The sequence below is a fragment of the Anguilla anguilla genome, chromosome 12 (genome assembly GCF_013347855.1).
Source record: "Anguilla anguilla isolate fAngAng1 chromosome 12, fAngAng1.pri, whole genome shotgun sequence".
In the NCBI taxonomy this organism is placed as follows: domain Eukaryota; kingdom Metazoa; phylum Chordata; class Actinopteri; order Anguilliformes; family Anguillidae; genus Anguilla; species Anguilla anguilla.
In genome coordinates this window covers 31087922-31106473 of record NC_049212.1, presented here as the reverse complement: position 1 = coordinate 31106473, position 18552 = coordinate 31087922, and the positions used below count along the sequence as shown (strand labels likewise).

The 18552-nt window shown below is 44.9% G+C and overlaps 1 protein-coding gene across 1 annotated transcript; it reads right to left on the bottom strand.

Moving 5' to 3' along the window:
- Nucleotides 1-2249: 2249 nt before the first annotated feature.
- On the bottom strand, nt 2250-18236 carry LOC118210071 (myelin protein zero-like protein 2). The gene is made up of 5 exons (XM_035385919.1): nt 17685-18236; nt 7951-8120; nt 6103-6313; nt 4792-4954; nt 2250-3069 (listed from the first exon to the last, which is right to left on the bottom strand). The coding sequence occupies exons 1-5, from the start codon at nt 17737-17739 to the stop codon at nt 2907-2909; spliced, it is 762 nt and encodes a 253-aa protein (XP_035241810.1). The 5' UTR covers nt 17740-18236; the 3' UTR covers nt 2250-2906.
- Nucleotides 18237-18552: the final 316 nt, after the last annotated feature.

Below are 18552 nucleotides of genomic sequence, written 5' to 3'. Positions count from 1 at the left end.
TGTGAAAGATGATATTGGCCATGTCCAAAACAGCTTACTTGCTTACTATTCGGTATACAAGTTGTATAAACTTGTATACTCAGTCATAGGCCATTGTGATGTTTTACTTACCTGCCATACCTTGATGTGAGGGATTGGCCAGGGAACTGCTTGACCAAGTTGCCAGTTTTCAGAGTTAGTGCATTGGTACCTTTGTGACATCACTACTGATCCAAAAGGTATAGAATATTTCATTGCAGAGATGTGAGAGGGTGTGGCGGTGTGCAAGAGAGAAAGAGAAGGAGATGGGCAGAGATGGATTAATACGAATATATAATTATTTCAGATTTGTCATTCTAAATCCCACACATTAGCAGTTACATTAAACACCTGACATCGGTTGTTAAGTGCCTACTATTGTGTGGTAAGTCTCTTTCATCAGATCAGACCAACTTCCAGCACATTTTCCAACTTCCTGTCTTTAGTGAGTAATCAAACTTCAGGAGACAAAAACAAGTCTGTGTTCAGGCTGCAGGGTGGAGTCCTGGGGCATGCAGAAGTTAGGGTGGTTTTGTACAGCATGACATTGAGCAATGGGTGCTAGCATTTCTTTGTTTCTCCACATTTTTGTTCATTTCTCGCTCCGCTGTTCTGTCAATGATTTGCTTGAATAGGAAAAACTGTGGGCTAGACTTTGATCTGTTTTGTTGTGTAAAAAGACTAAGAAAGGGAGAGAGAGAGATTTAGTTTACATGTTAGGTTGTGTGTGTGTGTGTGTGTGTGTGTGTAGTCTAATGTTTTTGTTTATGTTTGTAAAGTTTTGGCAATATATCCAAACACATCATGCCAGTAAATCCTTGTTGAGTTCATAATTCATTAATAAATTGAGAGAGCACATTAAATGTTTAGTATGTATAAAAAAGTACATTTAATTATAAAAGCATTTTCTCTGAATTCAGTGTAAAACACTGCAAGATAGACAAATAAAATGAGCAACAAAAATACATTTTTCAATTGTCAACCTTACAAAATAAAATCATCTTCATTGTACAAGCTTAACATCAAAAGTGTTCCTGCAGTGCCTCTTTAGCTGCAGCACACAAATGAAAGAGATCATTTCATTCCAGGGTTTTCAGATCTGACTGCCACTCTCTTTATTATCGGTTCAGCGCAAGGTAGCGCTACCCTGGACAACACAGCGCTCACAGCTGCAAGTCCCGCAGCAAATGCGACATGGTGCCAGCGAGGAGCTTTGAAAACTCGCTTGTGACCGAATCTGGTCCACGATCAACGCGGCACGGATCTGACACGGCGCGGAAATTTCCAGAGCGTGGATATTTCAGGGAGAAACGGAAAACCGGAGCCCAATCTCACGGTCGCTCTTAAAAACTTAAACTTAACTGTAACTGTAACTGTAACTTAAAAAAAAAAAGCACACACTTCGCATGGCCGCCGCATTGTTCGTTGCGTAGGCGTCGTCTGCCAGTAATCGCGCAAGGTGTGGCTCAGAACAGTTAATGCACAAGCATTCCCGGAGCCAAAATGGCACCAGTTCCAAGGAACACGGGTCACAGCTTTACCAGAGATCCTGACTGAAGAGTGGACAGCTGGCAGCAACAGCCACACCCCCCACATCCGAGTTTAGCGAAAGGGCTTCTTTTGAGGGTGGGGGGGATCCATTTCAGCGACTAGCAAGCAGTGACTGCATTCGTTCTGCTATGGGCACGTCTGGCAGGGCCGTGGACTCTCAAATCTTGATGGCAATTTAGATGACTCTTTTTCAAGGGCAGAGGCATCTCCACTTTAGGGTCCGACTCGGCCCCGAAGCACCGCAAATCCCGTCTGCCTTCGAAACCGCAGATTTGTTTTTTTTTGTTGTTGTTGTTGTGTGTTATTGTCCTTCTGGTTTGTCGCCTACTTGAAACAGGTTCTGCTACATAACCATCTGAGGTGATTTCCTTGACTGAAGCGAACCGTGTAGTGCAGTTTAGACAAGTAATTTTGGTTCAGTTCCCACACAGAAATGTACTCACGTTTGCTTGAGACCTGAAACCGGACAGTCGGGACCTGCGAGTCACCCGGGGGCCTGCCTGAGGGGGGCTTTCTTAAAGCCTACGGCAAGGAGGCATGTCCTCCCACTCCAGACAGCAGAGCGGCACACCCCTTTGAGCAACTCCGACCGACAAACCTACGGTCGTGCGTATCAAGCGGAACTGAACTGCACACTCAACCTCTTCAAGGCCGGTGTTTGAAGGCTTTTTCATCTAGACTTTCAAACTTTTTTTTTTTCCTGCTCTGCCCTGCATGTGTTTCTCAGCACTAAGACATCATCTTTCCTTTAGGGGGCAGGCCAGCTCTTCCGAAGGACTCTAACCATGGCTGGCTTACGGTGGAACCGAATGGGCGGATTCTTGTCAGTTAATGGGCTCATTGAATGGCTCAGTTGAGTACAGTATTTCATCCTCTAAAACAATCACATCAAATTGCATGTTTTCATCCTCGACATGGCTCCAGGCGCTACGGTAGGCTTGTCATGGCTTGTCGTGAAAGGGCCGGTGATGCAGGATATTCATCGCAGCACCTCTCCTGTCGTGTAGGAAGCAGTGTTTCTCACTTTGGGTTGGCCACAAATTGCAGCGGTACAACTGAGGCAGTAGGGCAGCACTAATGAAACTGGACAAAATGAAGGGGAGGGGGGGGGGGGGGGAATATCATTTTTCAGTGGTTTTTGAATGCGGCCATTTGCATTTGTTTTTTTTTTTTTAGTTCAGTGTCTGCCACCATCATCATCGAAAGCACACTCCGCCAAAGAAACAGGATAGATCTCCCCTCCCTCCATCCAGGGCTGTTCTCTCTGTCCGGCTTCTCCTCTCTGCGGCTGCCAGGACGGCGGTTCCTCCCTCCCTCCCCGTCAGGGAGTTTTGGGGTCAGTCGTCATCATCCTCCACTTCGCCGCCCGAGCTGTCGTCTTCCTCGTCGTCTGAATCACTGGGCTCATTGGAGCTCACCTCAGAGAGCTCTCCATCAGAGCTGTCAATCTCGATCTCCACGTCACTCTGTATGTACAGGTGAACTGCTTCCGCAGGATGGCTGAGACACACACGCACGCACACACACACACACACACACACGCACGCACGCACACGCACACGCACGCACACACGCACGCGCACACACCAACAACAGAGACTGGCGTCAGGGTCACGCAGTGGCGATAAGGCAACTGAAACAGACAGGGGGGCATTCGGGTACCCTCACCTCCACCACCACACGGAACGTTGGACCCACCGCTCGACCGCAGTGGAGCAAAGCGAGGGACAGCGATGTCATTTCAAAGATTTTTTTTTTTTTGGTGATTTTATGTCTTTTGTTTTTTTTTTTAACTCTAAGTTCATGGCAAAATGTAAGGGCAATAAAATTTCGAGTTGCGTCAAGATCGGTCACCGTTTTGTTCCTCCTTTGCTGGAACTGGGGGTGGGGGGTGTAAAGAAGCACCAGGGGCAGAGAGAGCTGAAAACCCATCAGAACATTAAAGCAAAACCCAGCACACGCATACCTAGCCTCTGTCCCGTACACACCTGACACGACCAGGTAACTTCACATAATAATCTTTAAGCATCGTTCAAACTGAAATAAGAATAATGCTCTTTTTTTTTATTTGAAAATGTATTACAAGTTTATAAAAGGTATCACTATTTTAATTTTGAAGGTCTGCATCCCCTAGCAAGTATTGCAGTTGGTATCATTACATGCCCAGAGTCCTGAGTGACAATAATAATCAGTGCTATACATGTATGAGTGAGTTTTCACTGGATTGCTTAGGGTATGCGAGACAGCTGATCAGTAGGGTGTAGGGACAGGGAGACATGCGCTCATAACACTGGAATATTGGACTAAAGATGCTGTGCAACCAGAATAATAGTTACATTAAACATAAAGAACCAAAGAAAACAAATACTATGATATTAAGCCTATTTTGTTCAATTGGGTTTGCATTTCAGCCAATCAGCGATGTCATCTTTTTCACAGGCTACCAATCATAAGATAATTTCAGGGGATTATCCATCAAGAAAAGGCACACTGTGTCATACCTGCAATTCTTGTGTTTAGAAATGATTGTACTCAACACCAAAAGGAAATGTTATTATTTTCCTGTTTATAAATTTTTTTTTAAAGTAAGCTTTATCTTTTAGATTTATATACACTTTCAGTGTTAAAAAATTGACTGCACAGGATCTTTAATGAACAAAGTTTTAAGAAAAGTGCCACAGTCTTGGCGAGAGTTCTCCATTTTTTGTTACATCCGGATGGTGATTTTGATAAGTGAACTCACATCCTTAGTCAAATATAACATTAAAAAAAAAAAAATCAAAATCAACAAGTGATGTTGCAAGAACATCCAGAGAATAATACTGATTAAATTCACAGAAATGTAAGAAAGGCACTTTCTGTTGACAGAGTTAAGGATTACAGTGATGCTGTGTGAAATACAAGTGGCAGTGATTGAAGTCTCGGACACTGTGTTTTAGCACAGAGCCAGGCTCAGTCCAGCGGCGTATTTGGCTGCTCAAACTAAGGCGGAGCATTTAAGGGAGAGGCAGGGAGCAGAATGTCGGGAAGGAGAGCTCCCAACACCACCCAGCCACTCCCTACAGAAGGGAAGGGGGGGGGGGGTTGAAGAGAGGAGGAACGCCGCTCACGGGTCAGACGCTGTGACCACCTCCCCCCCACCTTTCCGTCACCATCTTAGTTTGGCTCCCCCCTCTCCTCCTTCGCTCCCTGTGTGTGTGCGTCTCTCTCTCTCTCTCTCACCACAGAGTGGGGTCCTTCCTCTCGCGGGGGGGCTGGTCGGGGTCCGCCTCCAGGCGTGCCCTGTGGCAGCGCTTGACGCAGAGTATGAAGCCGGCGATGAGCATCATCACCCCGATGGCGCCCGCTACGGCGCCCGCCAGAATGGCGATCTCAGAGTAGGAAGCTGGAGCAGGGGGGAGACCAGAGACAAAAGCACGTGAGGCAAGGGGGGGCGGGGGGGGTGGTGGGGGGGGTGAGGTCATGGCGCATATGTTTGCGCTAAGAGCTGTTTGCTGGTACTTGGGTTAACTGGGGGACGACGCCCATTGGTCATCCTCCAGATGTGATGAAGAACGAGTCCTCATTCTTCACGAGCGTCGTTTTGCTGTTAGTCATTTCGCTCTGCAAGCAACTCCACTTGTAGAGGGACAGAACTAGATTAGCAACCAGATTAGCAATAGCTTAGCAGAGTTTAATTGCATTTAGTGCCTGAGAGATGTTGCACATTTTGTCACTAAATTTTGCTAGCGGCGGTTGCTCAGTGTTGTTCAGGAGGGTGCGCTTATGGTCTCCTGCACTGTAAGTCACTCTTGATAAAAGAGTCTGCCTAATGAATGCAATGTAATGTAACTATAGTAACTATAGCAAAAACACACTTACGTATTGGATTGCTCGCTGTTTCGCCAATACCCTCATATCCTGATGTTGCTGACTGGAGAGTAAATAAAATGGCCTGAACATCCATGTCTATATCTTTCTCTCTGTCACAATTCACATCCATAACCCCAGCTGGTATGGTGTCATGTACAGTAGTTATGTGGAAGCAATTTCACATGAGAGAGAACACAGAGAAAAATCTAGAACAAAAACACAAACGTGATGATCGATCACTGTCAATATCATCACGTCCCGAAGGCATGTGCAAGGCAGTCTCTGCCTGGAGGTTAAATAAATGTGCCAGCGATGGCTCCCTCACTCTTCTACAGCACAAATCAACAGCCTGGTGTCCACGGTGGGATCAGAACTGCTGAGGAGGCCTTGTCACATTCCCGGGTATGCAGGGACAGTCCTGGAGGGCCAGTGTGTGTGCCGGTTTTTTTGGTGTATTTCGGTTTAAGTCACCGATTGGCCGCACACCTGGTTCCCAAGGCCTAACACAGGCTGCTGACTGAAAAGAGATTATGAAAAGAATGCAGCCCAACAGAACTGGAGTTGTGCTCCCCTCCCGTGAACCCGCCGGTGTCTACCACTGCCGCTCCTAACAGCGGTGTGTGTGTGTGTGTGTGTGCGCGCGTGTGTGTGTGTGCGTGTCTGTGTGTGCGTGAGACTGACCTGAAGCGACGACCTTCAGCTCCACCTCCCCGGCGATCCCGTGCACGTCCGGCGGGTTCTTCACCTGGCAGCTGTACGTCCCGTTGAAGGTGAACTTCACCTCGCGCAGCATGATGGAAGCGTCGCCGCCCATGATGTCCCCCGCCCACGTCGCCTTCTTTCGGAAACGCCCATCCGTGGGCGGGTAGGGCTTGTCTTGATAGAAAAACACCTGCAGGGGAGCACAAAACAATGTAAAATGCTGAGAGTAATTCAAACAGGTTCTTGTTATTCCTTGCAGTCAGTGTGCATGCAGCAACCCAAGACCACACTGCATGCTGGTCACCATTTTGTTGCCATTATCAAGGGGCTTTTGACATTTGAAACATTTTAAGTATCTGAATGTTGGTGAACTGGTTCATGAACAGGACCCTGGGATTCAAAGCCCTCTAATCACTGAGTTTTCAAGGGGGGGGGGGGGTCTATGGACCCCTGGGGGTCCCTGAAGGTACCATATAGGGGGTCCGTGATCACACACTCAAATGCCCCCCTGAAAATTTTATAAAATCTTTTTTTAAATACAGCCCTTTTTAACTTAAGATGGGGGTTCTTGGCATGCCTTTAGGCCTAGGTGGGGGTACCAAAAACAGTTGAAAACCCTCCGTAAATGGGTAGCATTCCTCCAGCCTCAGGGTTTTCTGATGATGCCATCATCTGAACAGGAAGTGACCTCCCCTGGTGTGCCATTAGTGAAACAGCAACGCACGGCAAGTAACTCTGACCTCCACAGTCCTCCCTCACCCTTTAGGTCAGCCAACCCCTCTGACCTGGCAACCAGCAGTGACACTCAGCGTCAACATTCGCAGTGGGACAGACCAGTTAAACAGGAATTTTTAAACAAAACCTAAAAAAAGCATCCCCCCCACCCCCGCGTGTGGAATGCTCAGGGCGTAGCCCTGTGCCACCAGTACAGCAGCTCTGATGGAATTGCGAGGTTGAGCGTGAGCACATCTGTCCTCTAAGGGCCAACCGGTTATTTTCCACTGTGCAATCTGTCGCCTGAGCTGCAACACTTACTGCCCCACAGAACTCCTCAGGTTGGCCCAGCCAATCAGAGGCATCGCTACCAAGGGATGAGGCAAAGGATAACCCAGGTAACTAAAGCCACCCCTCTCTGAGTGCTGGGATGGGCCCGAAACAACACGAGCTTGGGCACACGGCTCTGTGCTGCACTCTCAGAAGAAAGGGTGCCAAAAGGCTCCTGTGTGTCTCCATAGAGGAACCCCGTCAGGCAAAATGGTTCAATCTGGGAGCTTCCACACCTTTCACATCCACCATAGCGCATTCCATAAAGAACTGAAATGGGTTGCCCCATTGACACAAGCCAAAGAACTTTTTTTTTTTTTTCTGAGAGTGTGCGCACACCTGCTTTCAACCCATGCACCACTTGTGGAGCCCTCTGTCAAGTAAGCTGTGTGTCTCTGGCAGTTTCATTCGTCTGAATATACACATTCCTCTGTTAATGACATAATGAGCTCAGATCAGATTAGTGCTAAGTGGTCTAGGGACCCCTCTACTCCTCCCTCCCTACACACTCCAAGGGAAATGGAGTTGAGTGAGTTCACAGATAAAGTGCAAAACCAATAAAACGCGGTTTTTTGAAATATTTCCATATTTTGGCGTCAGAACGACACCATACTCAACAGAACGCCAACTCATTCTCAACTTTTATTTGATGTTATCTGCTCTCAGCTTGCAAATAGATCCTGTTATACGTATAACCAGTTTCACATTTTTTCCATGGTGCCCCACCCACGCACCCCCGGCCTCCACCCACCCACCCCGGGCCATGAGGCCCCTGCCCCTCACCGACTCCTCGCGCCCGGGGCCCAGGGGTCGGAAGTTCCAGGCCACGTAGACAGAGGAAGCCCGGATGGGCGAGCTGGAACTGAAGGTGCACTTCAGCCGGACGTCGGTGCCGTTCACCGCCTCCACCTCGCCCGACGTGTAGATCGTGATCCCTCCCACCTGCAGCACTCCTGGGGGAACACAGGTGTAATTGGTAGGTTTAACCCTTTAGAAATAAATTTTTTGGTTTTTAAAAAAATGTTTTTTCAAAATTTTAATTTAGTGTTCTAGAATTCCATTGTGTTCAAATAGAATGTTCAGCAAACCCCAAATGTTCAGCAAATGCCAAATCTGGCCAATCCTCGGCCATTTAGGGGCTGGTCTATTACAACGTTCTACTGTAACTTCAGATGTGAGCATTACAGAGACTTCAAAAAAGGCTTCAATGAAGCAAGACAGTTGTACTATTTACAATACTAACTTAGATTACTTCATATTCATAACTAAGGTAGAAACAAAGCCTTACAAATACAAAATAAATCTATCCGAAAATGCAAAAATGAAGTTGTTCTCCTTTAGTTTGCAATGAAATGCTGAGTCACAAATGTTAGAAGATAAAACAATACATTTCCTGTATTAGAAACTCCTTGACCACAAGTGTGCAGAATCTGAGTGCGATATGCAGAACTACTAAAGATCTATGAATCAAAACGTAAGCAGTGTCTTTATGCTACAGCATATGATCACATTCTAGACGGTTCTGTGCTTCTGTTTCAGCATGTCAATGCCCCCGGGCGCACAGCGAGGTCCATACAGAATTGGTTTTCTTGAGAACAGTGTGGGCCCGGCATAGTAATGCAGCGGGTAGCACTGTTGCCTCACAGCAAGTAGGATAGGCTCAACAAGCAGAAGCAGAAGCAGAAGCAGTGAATGAATGAGTGGAGCAATCAATCTCATGACGCCAGAATGTCGGTCACTAGGGGACTCGTGCAAAGGTCTCAAGAACATTCTAATGACACATTTGTGATCTTACCCCTTAACGGGTCCTTGAATTTGTAAGGAATGGTACAGGTAAGTTTGGGAACACTGCATGAATATAGACGACTGACAATGAGAAGCCGCCGAGCATGTCTTAATCCTCATTAAACGTGTGAAGGAACACACTTCACAACAAGCATGATCAGACAAGTCTCCCGGTTTGTGCGGTTTTTCATTCATATGTTGAACTTCAAGTTAAAGGTCACACACTTGGCACAGGAACAACCAGTGCTGGACAAAAACCAAAGATATTCAAACAGAATATTCTATTTATTTAATTTCTTAAAACCATTGATTTCAGCAACCAGACTGAAAGCCCTGCCAAGCGTCGTACGCTGTAATTCTCCAGACTCAAGAGCACAGCAGCAGGTTTGGCAGCCGATAAAAGACGACTGGTTTCCACAAAGCATAATCTCAAAGGCGAACAAGAGGAAGAAATGCTTAATCAGGGCGCGGAGTTCCTGCTTGCCCTGTGAAAACAACATTACGTCGGGGATTGAGGGGACAGGAGTTTGCGTTGAAACCGATGTTACGCAGCCCTCAGAGTCATTGTTCGAGGAGATCTTCTGGGAACTTGCATGGTGCGAGCGTGGTCTTCCTATTAATTCTGCGCACTTCTGTTCTGTTCTGTACACTGGGCTACTGGACTTTTTAAAATTTATTTTATTTATTTTTTCCTTTTTGCTGTGACGAAGGTCTTCCCATGGAAACGGTCGCTACTGTACCGTGCAAATTAAGTCCTGTCGTGATGACGTCCGAGTGCGTGTGCAGTTTTCACAGTGAAAGAAACATGAAAATATGAAATGCTTGCAGACGTACTATCGGCTTTTGCATTTAAACATCAGCTATTCATGTAGTTAACTGTATTATCTGAAAACACATTTGCTGCACTGCAACATACTAAGAAAAGTGCCGTTGAAATAAACAAGAAAAACCTGTCCATTGGACCGAACTTTGCTTTCTCCAAAAAAATACATAAAATGTCTAATGTATGTTCTGCTACTTCAGATACTCGTTAATGTACTGAATGCACAGCTGGTTCAATCTTTGGTGTCTATTTCCAAATCTGCCACAAAACTGTAATTGGGTGATATAGGTGCTCAGTGGGTAAAACTGATTGCAGAAATCATCAATGCAACGGCCAATGCAATTAAATAAATCGCTCCGTAACATGCATCTGTTAAAAAAACACCTCCCTGTTGATTTATAGTTGAGAACGTGTTAAAGCATCGTGTTGCTATTCATCTGGATGTGAGGCAATGTCACGAGTTAGTTGATGGCATTCCGACATGGAGAATCAAGGGAAACGGACTGTTTCCAGCAAACACACTGATTTCCAGAGCAGGCCAGCCAGACCTGAGGGCCATTATTTTATAACAGACGGCGTATGAGGGAGCTAATCTCCCTATGCAAATGCAGGGTGCTTCAGTGTTGCTAGGGACATCCGACATTTGCATATACTAGAGCAGGCACGCCTTTCAGAAAATTTCCATTACCATCAAAATTAGTCTTCCCCGACAAACTTGTCGGTCCCCCTCTTGCACACACTAAGGAACTTTATTTATACTGTATTCTTTATGCTTTCTTTATACTTTATGCTGGTTTATGCATTTACTATTACTATTGGTTGTGACATGGATTACTCATACCGTTGGCTAAAATCCTTCGTATGCTCTTTTGTGAGTCACTCTGGATAACAGTGTCTAATTGCTTCACTGTAATGTAATGTCGGCAATTCTTTACACTCTCACTGTAAAAACCCAAGAGCACCCCCAGAAATTGTTCTGCTGGATTTTCAACAGTACCTTACAGGCTTTTATATGCAGTCTGTGCTCTCTATGACCCTGCACCCAGTTAGACTGCCTGATGAACACAACTGGCCAATCAAAATCGAGGGAAAGGGGTTGGGGGGAGGAAATCAGGGATAAAAATCGGTTCAAACCAGTGTATGGCTTCTATATGTCTACATAATTGCATGTACAATACAGGGGTTTATATAACAGGGTCTCTCTGATTACTGGGAAAATTGTGTCTCCAGCTACTTTGGTCCCCAGGAACCTGTCTGCCTTATCAGCTAGCCAAGCGTTTCCTGCCACACCCTTTAGGAGACATATTGTACACTAGATTGGAAAAAAAGGCCCTCTGTCAGTTAAAGCAGTTGCATCGTCCATCTTGTAATGATTTTTAAATGAGTGCGGTGAAAACCTCAGAAGAAGTCTGGATGTTTTTGTTTGTAGATGCGAGCTTTGCAGGAAATCACAAACGAGAGAGGACAAGAAAAGCCAAACAGTTTCTTTTTTAACTCATCAGGAAGATACCATCAGACTTGTATCAATCAGAGTTAATGGCTGTGGCTGGCAGCTTGAGCCAGACTGTTTGAGCCAGGCTTTTTGGTTTCCATTGCTACAGTACACAAGGGGGCATTTTCCATGCGCAGCACAAACCATCAGGTAACAGAACTAGGGAGCAGCCATTTTGTGCCAGCACCAACGGGTCACAGAACCTAGATGAATGGGCCGTCCGAGTTTGTAGCTGAACCCCCATGGCCCATCTAGTTTTTAGTTTCATCACATAACCCAAATTATTTTTCAATTAGCGTAGTCACACAAATGACCGTCAAGTCCCGAATTATACAACTGAGTGGCCAATAGTGATGTGTGTAGAGCAATAGTTGACACAACAAGGGGAGATCAAAGGAAGGAGAGTGAACTTGGATGGAACATCGAAAGCAGCGAATGCAACAGTATCTGCTTGGTGCACGCCACACAGGCGTATTTATTTTATACTGCAGAGTAGCGATAAATCAAGCGAAGCAGACAATAGTAGACCAGCGGTAATCAGTTTAAAGTTTGAGATCAACACAGGGGGGGAAGCTTCTGTCTGCAGGGGAGAAAGGCAGCCTCGATCAGCAGCGGTGTGTCACTCCAGATTTAGCGCATTCGTTTCTCAATCATCCAAAAGGGGCAACAGTTTCGCATGGCTTTCTGTCACAAGGCTATGCTCAAAATGGCTGCAGCCTGACAGGGAGAGTTCCTGTTTAATCTTTTAAAAATTTTCTTACACGGTATCACAATTTTGCTGGACAATGAACTGGACAAAACGTGAAGAGGGCTCTGAATGCTTAATTTCACAGTAAATAAAAGCCTAGGCCCTTGTGTATTCATAAGGCATCTGAGATATATACACGTATATAATTACTTTTACGGTCACATTTCACCTACAGAACATGTTCTGCTGCATCAGTGTGCACTCTGTGTCCGTATCATTTGAGTGAAATACTCTCTGCCTTAATCCAGAACTGCACCGCCTACAGTACATGCTGTGTTTTGAAGTCCAGTTTTGGCGACAGTGTGGTCCGATGCTATCTTCCGCAGTGGGACTGTGTGGAACCAGACATATTAGTGTTAGATGATTGTTGGGGTTTGTTTGTTTTTTTTTTTTTTTTTTGTCTTTTTTGCCTGTCAGCCCATTTGCGTGTTTGTGTTGTGGGCCATCTTATGATTTTCAGCATGTAATATAGCAGGTCACAGCACCCAAAGATGTATAATGGGTTATTACTGATTAGCCCAAGGCCTTTAGCATGAGTTACACTGATACATGCTCAAGCAGATTCTGATAGGTGTCATGTAAACGGGAGGGGCTGCTGGGTGGCTCATCCAATTAAAACACTGGACTTTTGTGTGACAGACAGCTCAACTAGTGTACCTGCAGAGTGAAAAGAAACAGCCCCTGGTGATAAGAGGCCACAAATACAACAGAAAATAGGAAAAAGGAAAATTGATGATTAAAAAGTGGTTTAAAATGTTAAAAAAAACCATAATGGCCTATGGAATGGAACAGCCTTTGAGGTAAATGCTGTAAATGGTCTGTGTAATAGCAATCGTAGACAGACTGTTAGCATTTCATTGTCCACCTATCTATACCGCACTGATAGCTGGGCCCTTCTCAAGGCTTAGCACAAACAAAACCAGAATGAACCAAGAAAGAAATTTATGCAAATGCGCCGTCCTTGAACAGAGTGAACTGAATGCACACATGAGCGAAGGAGAGAGTTGGCAGCAGAGTCTGTGTTAAACAGTTCATATGTTTTTCTTACACGGATAGTAGGAAGTATCGTTTTGTTCCAAAACACCTGATAACCTTCCACTGTTTTAATGTCATGACCTTACAGAGAAAACTCACTACAAACTTACTTTACATTATACTACATTATATTATTTAAAGGAATGCTTCTGCTTTTATACCCAGGACAGTATTCGCGACCAAGAACTGTCCAGAGATGTTGGTCATGTTTCTTTTGCAGCTGTGATTCAGCACCTTTCACCCGTCTAAGCTTTGTGTTCATCACGGGACACAGTGTTTTCCCTCTTCATCAGAGGAACATGTGACTTTATTCTCTCTTTTTCTTTTCTCCTTTTCTGTAGAGAACAGGTCCGCCTCCTTGGTTTAGCTCACAAAGGAAGCGGAGGGACACAAAGAGACCCTTTTTGTCTCCTGCGGGCTGAATTTGCACAGGTAAAGTGTTCAGACTAGGTCCCGACGCATTGAGAGAGGTGTTGGTTTCGGGCAGGACCTGTGTGTGCGCAGAGACCTGGATTTAGGGGGGAGGGGCCAGGAAGGTCCCGATTATTCCAGAAAATCAAAACCAGAAAACTGACTTTCCTGTCACACACCGACACACATACGTGTCTCTCACTGTTACACGCATATTCATTTTGTGCAAATGGGCACACAATGGCCTTTTTGAGTTACAGAGTCTATTAATGTGTGAATGCATGATGATGTACACACACACACAAATTCCCTCTCTCTATCAGACACATAGTCATTTGTAAAACATGAGTCAATACTGGCTGTGTGTGTACACGTATGGCATTGTGTACAGAGAGTAAAAGCAACCAACCAGAGCTCTCCTTAGTTTCCACTGTGGTCTGAATGATAGTATAGCATGGTCGTAATCACTGCGTTAGTCACGTGCTGAGCAGAACTTTTAAAAGCAAACCTAATTCCCACCGACACGACTAGGGAGCCAGAACAACCTGACTGTGAGAAAAGCCCCCACCGGCCCACTGATGAATGCAGATGCAGCACTGAGTTTGAGTTTCCTTCTCGAACAGCGATAAGCTTCTCTCTCGAAGGCTTCGGGCTGTCATCATGGTTAAATTCTCCTTACTTCCCCCTTATCCAGCTTCCCTCCACTTAATATGAAATAACGACAATCTGAGGTTACTTGGAACTGAGAGGAACTCACCCACACAGAATCACACACACACACACACACACACACATACACACACACAGACACACACACGCAGGCGTGCACACACACACGTACACACACACACCTCCCTCTCTCTCACACACGCACGCACACACCTCTCTGTCACACGCACACATATACATGCACCTGCACAGACACACACACACGCACACACTCCGGGATGGAACCAGCTCTCTACACTGTACGTACTGTGGTACGCTTCAAATCTAGCCAAGATATCAGGAGACATCCAAGCTCGGACTGCGCTAAAAGGTTTTGAGCACAGGACAGCACATGCCACCACAACCCATGCGTGTCATGAAAGCACTGAAGCCCATCCTGAGCCTTTTAAACTTAACGTGTGTGTCAGGCGCCATTCCATTTGAGTTGTGACCATAAATGGCTGTCCTAGAGTAGCTGTTTCACAGCTTGGCATAAAATGATAGAGACAACAATCAGATAGCGATTGGCAGATAGAGTCAACAATCAGGGAAGTCGCCAGTACCTCAGGTGAACGCTAACCTAGGAATTTGAGGCTTAGTGCGGAATTCAGAAGTGACGAGTAAACACTGAGCGAGTCGTATTGCTAGTTGGTTTCGAGCCCGCTGGACTCACCCCAGCCCTGGACTTCCTTCTCCCAGGGTCTCAGGGCGGCAGTCCCGACTGCCTAGACAAGTTGACGCTCGTTGCGTTGCGCAAGAGCAGGGATATGAGCTCAGAAGCGGGTGACTTTTCAAAGGCCAAGTTTAAACTTCTCTCTTCCTTCTATAAATGACATTATGAGGTGGGCGATCGAAGAAATTGACGGAAAAAAAAATCTGCCTGCCTAACAAAAAACCAGAACACTTGATTCAATTTGATAGCAAAATGGAAGAGTTTGTAGAGAAAGGGCCTAATTTAGAGCAATTGCTACAAGTAATTGAAAGCAATGGAGTTCAAGAATACTGACTTAGAATTTTTTTTAAACATTTTAAAAAAACCTCATCGTCAAAGGGTTAACATCAGTTCCAGTGGTAGAACATCTAGGTGGACAGTGCGGAGAAATGAAACACATTATAGGATATAGTTCCTTAGTACCTTACTGAGAGGGTAACTCATGTGTAAGACATGTAACGTAATCTGTAATCTTAATGAGAGGTAATTTTTCATTGTTTTATCTCCAGGACCTGATTATTATTGACCTCATTAGACCACTATAAGGACCACATATCTATTGATGTTTGTTCCGGCTTGTTTGGTCTGGCAAATCACATACCAATTGTGAATTGTGTTTTTTGAATACTGACGTTTTCTTGCTGTAGGTTAACAGTTCTTTATGCGTTCTGCCCCGTTTTCTCCTCCTATTTGGAATGTCCAGTCGCGTACAGCTGCCCCCATGCTGCAATCTCCACAGCCGATGTGGGAAGAGCGTAGACAAGCATGCGCTCTGCTCCAAAGCACAAGGTGTCACCAGCTGTTCTTTTCACACAGCAGCCCACGGGACAAGCTCACACAGACACAAGTCAGAGGAAAGACACTTCTTGCGCAGCTTTAGCAAGCGGTTACCGCGAACGCCTGACTGACCAGCAGGGGTTGCCAGAGAGCAATGTGATGCGGATCCTAACTGACTGGACCCTCTCTCCATCAACTGAGCATATAGGGCAATAACCACATCTATACTACATGTATTATACATTTGGCCCAGGCTGTATTTCAACATGGTGCACCCTCCCTTTCCTCCATCCATTTTTGGGTGTACCAATCAAAACCTGGGTGTGCCTAGGACACCCAGCAGAATTGCCGCTACCAGTGCGTCATAGGCGTAAATTATAATGTTTAAAACGCTGTGATCATTCCATACGCCAGCAGCTTGCCAAACCAAATTGCAAATGTAGGAGCGATGAAAAGTTTTTCCTGGAAGTTTCAAAGTACATTATGTCAATGTCAGTAGTACCCTTGATGCAGGAATAAGGGTAAATAATAGGACATTTGCATTAAGGTCACCTGAAGATGGAGGATTTTGAAGAATATTTGGGAGGAATAAAATTTCAGTCATCTGTCAGCATCACACCCCAGGCAGAGACTGCGCTTAGATTAAACGGCTTGTTTCCTTTCATCAACAGTCTGTTTTCTTTGTGATAAAGCCAGAATAACACACGCGTTTAAGGAGAAGAAAACTGGGAAAGTAGCTGGAACAATGCTGAGAAAAGCAGCGGAAATATTGTCCTTCAGTATGGCTACAAGTTGGCTAAATTCAGTACGGTGACAACTTGAGGCATTCCAGACGCATGACAAAGACGAAATTTTGGAGCGGTGTCCTCTGTATAACATCCATTCTGGGGATTAATTGCTCTTCCTGGCCTGTTCTGGACACAAACATTATTCTTGTTTAATGGTTGGAGAAATGCTCATAGACAGAAGAAAAGTCAGAGCATGGGTACAATAATCTGCTCGATGCTTTACAACGCATTTGCTACAGCATCACGTACTTGATAACCAGTTATCTTTAGATTTACAGAGAAAACAATGTATTTGATTTGTGCACCGACAGAATGAATCTAGTCATTCCAGTTCGTACGTCAGTTAGGAAGGACGTTTTATTGTTAACATAGCTTCCTATAGTTATTCATATTAAATATGTAATGCTAACGTGTACCGACGTGTCCCAGGTCATAATAGGGAACAGGTGGTTATCCTGTTATTTTTTAATAAACACCGGACAACGTTGCGCGCAACTGCAGATATACTCAATATACTTAAGTGACAGGAAACAGACGTTGTCGGATAAATGTGGAAGACAATACAACTGACCCCAACACCGACAAACGTTGAAAAGTAATTAAGAGCTCGTGGCGAAAATAATACTTTGCTGAAGCAGTACTTGGTGTTGGAATGTAGTCTACCCACTGCCAAAAACCTTTGGGACGTAACCCGTTTCCATTCCACTGCAGTGGGTTCATATTTTTGGAGCTTTTTCCGCGTTAAAACCTAAACGGTTTCAGGGTTGCCTATAGAGCCATCGGCAACGTAATTCCCTCAACACTCGAGTGACATTAATTTAAGGGTGCTTTGTAAAGGTCTTGTAATGGTCTTGGAAAGATATTGAATAGGCTATGTTAAACTCGAACAGTGCTTCATTCAGAATATACCAGGGTCGAACACATGCCAAAACAGATAGATGTCGTCTTTATTTTCGTCTTCTTTATTATTATTATTATTATTATTATTATTATTATTATTATTACGCAGCAAAATGTTCAGTGTTAAATCAACTCTTACAAACTGCATATGGTCCCTATTGGTCTCATCCGCACTCAGAGTCGAATTAACACTGGACGTTTTACCGTGTATTATTATTAGTCGTAGTCGTAGTAGTAGTAGTGTTAATATTTGCTGTTCCATTATTATTCAACGCAAAACCCCATTGTTTATATTCGGTATGTTTTTATAAAAATCAACTTAGCGTTTTCTCACTCACCTGATGCTACTAGTCCCGCCAGGAGCGCGTACAGGCGAAGCCATGGTCGGCACATCAGCTGGTGAGGTGTCCGGAGACAAGCGCTCCGGTTGTAGCCACAAATTTACAGATTCAAATAATAATCAGTCGCGAAAAGCAGGGCAGCAACAGCGCAGCACCAGTGTGTACGTATTCGACACTGCAGCTCTGGTCTGCGTTTAGAGTGGATTCCAATCCCCTAGCAGCTGGATTCGGGCGGAGTTACAGCAATTACACCATTCCCTCTCTCTCTTTTTTTTCCCTTTCTTTTGCACTTAAATGAAACTTCTTGGCCGACCGAGAACCTGTATAACGTGTTACAGTACTTGACAGTCTATATGTCATGCCATTCCGTGTAGTACAGCTGCGGGATCTCATGCGTTCGGAGAGGTGTGTTTCTACATGTCTACTACATATTCAGTCGAACAGTGGTTCTGAAACTCGGTCGTTGGGAACCCTCTTGTGTGCTGGTTTTCGTTCCAACCGCAATTGCAATCACAGAATTTTTCTTAATTATGCTTTTCGGGTTTTGAGAGATTATTTACCCTCTTAAACCACTATATGCCAGAAATCTATACATGAATGAAAGAATAAAAGCCCCATATGCACGCTGTTCGTTGTGTTGTGTACGATTACATAAAACGAGATTTAAAAAACAAACAAATTAACTGGTCAAGTTAAAGACTGAGGCGACTCAATGAGCTCATAATTGGAGATTGTGGACACCTGCCCACTAAAATTATCGATTTGAAGAACTCAAAAACTGGAAGACAACGCACAGATAACGAGCCAAATCTGCATTCTGTTAATAACACACACACACACACACACACACACATATATATATATA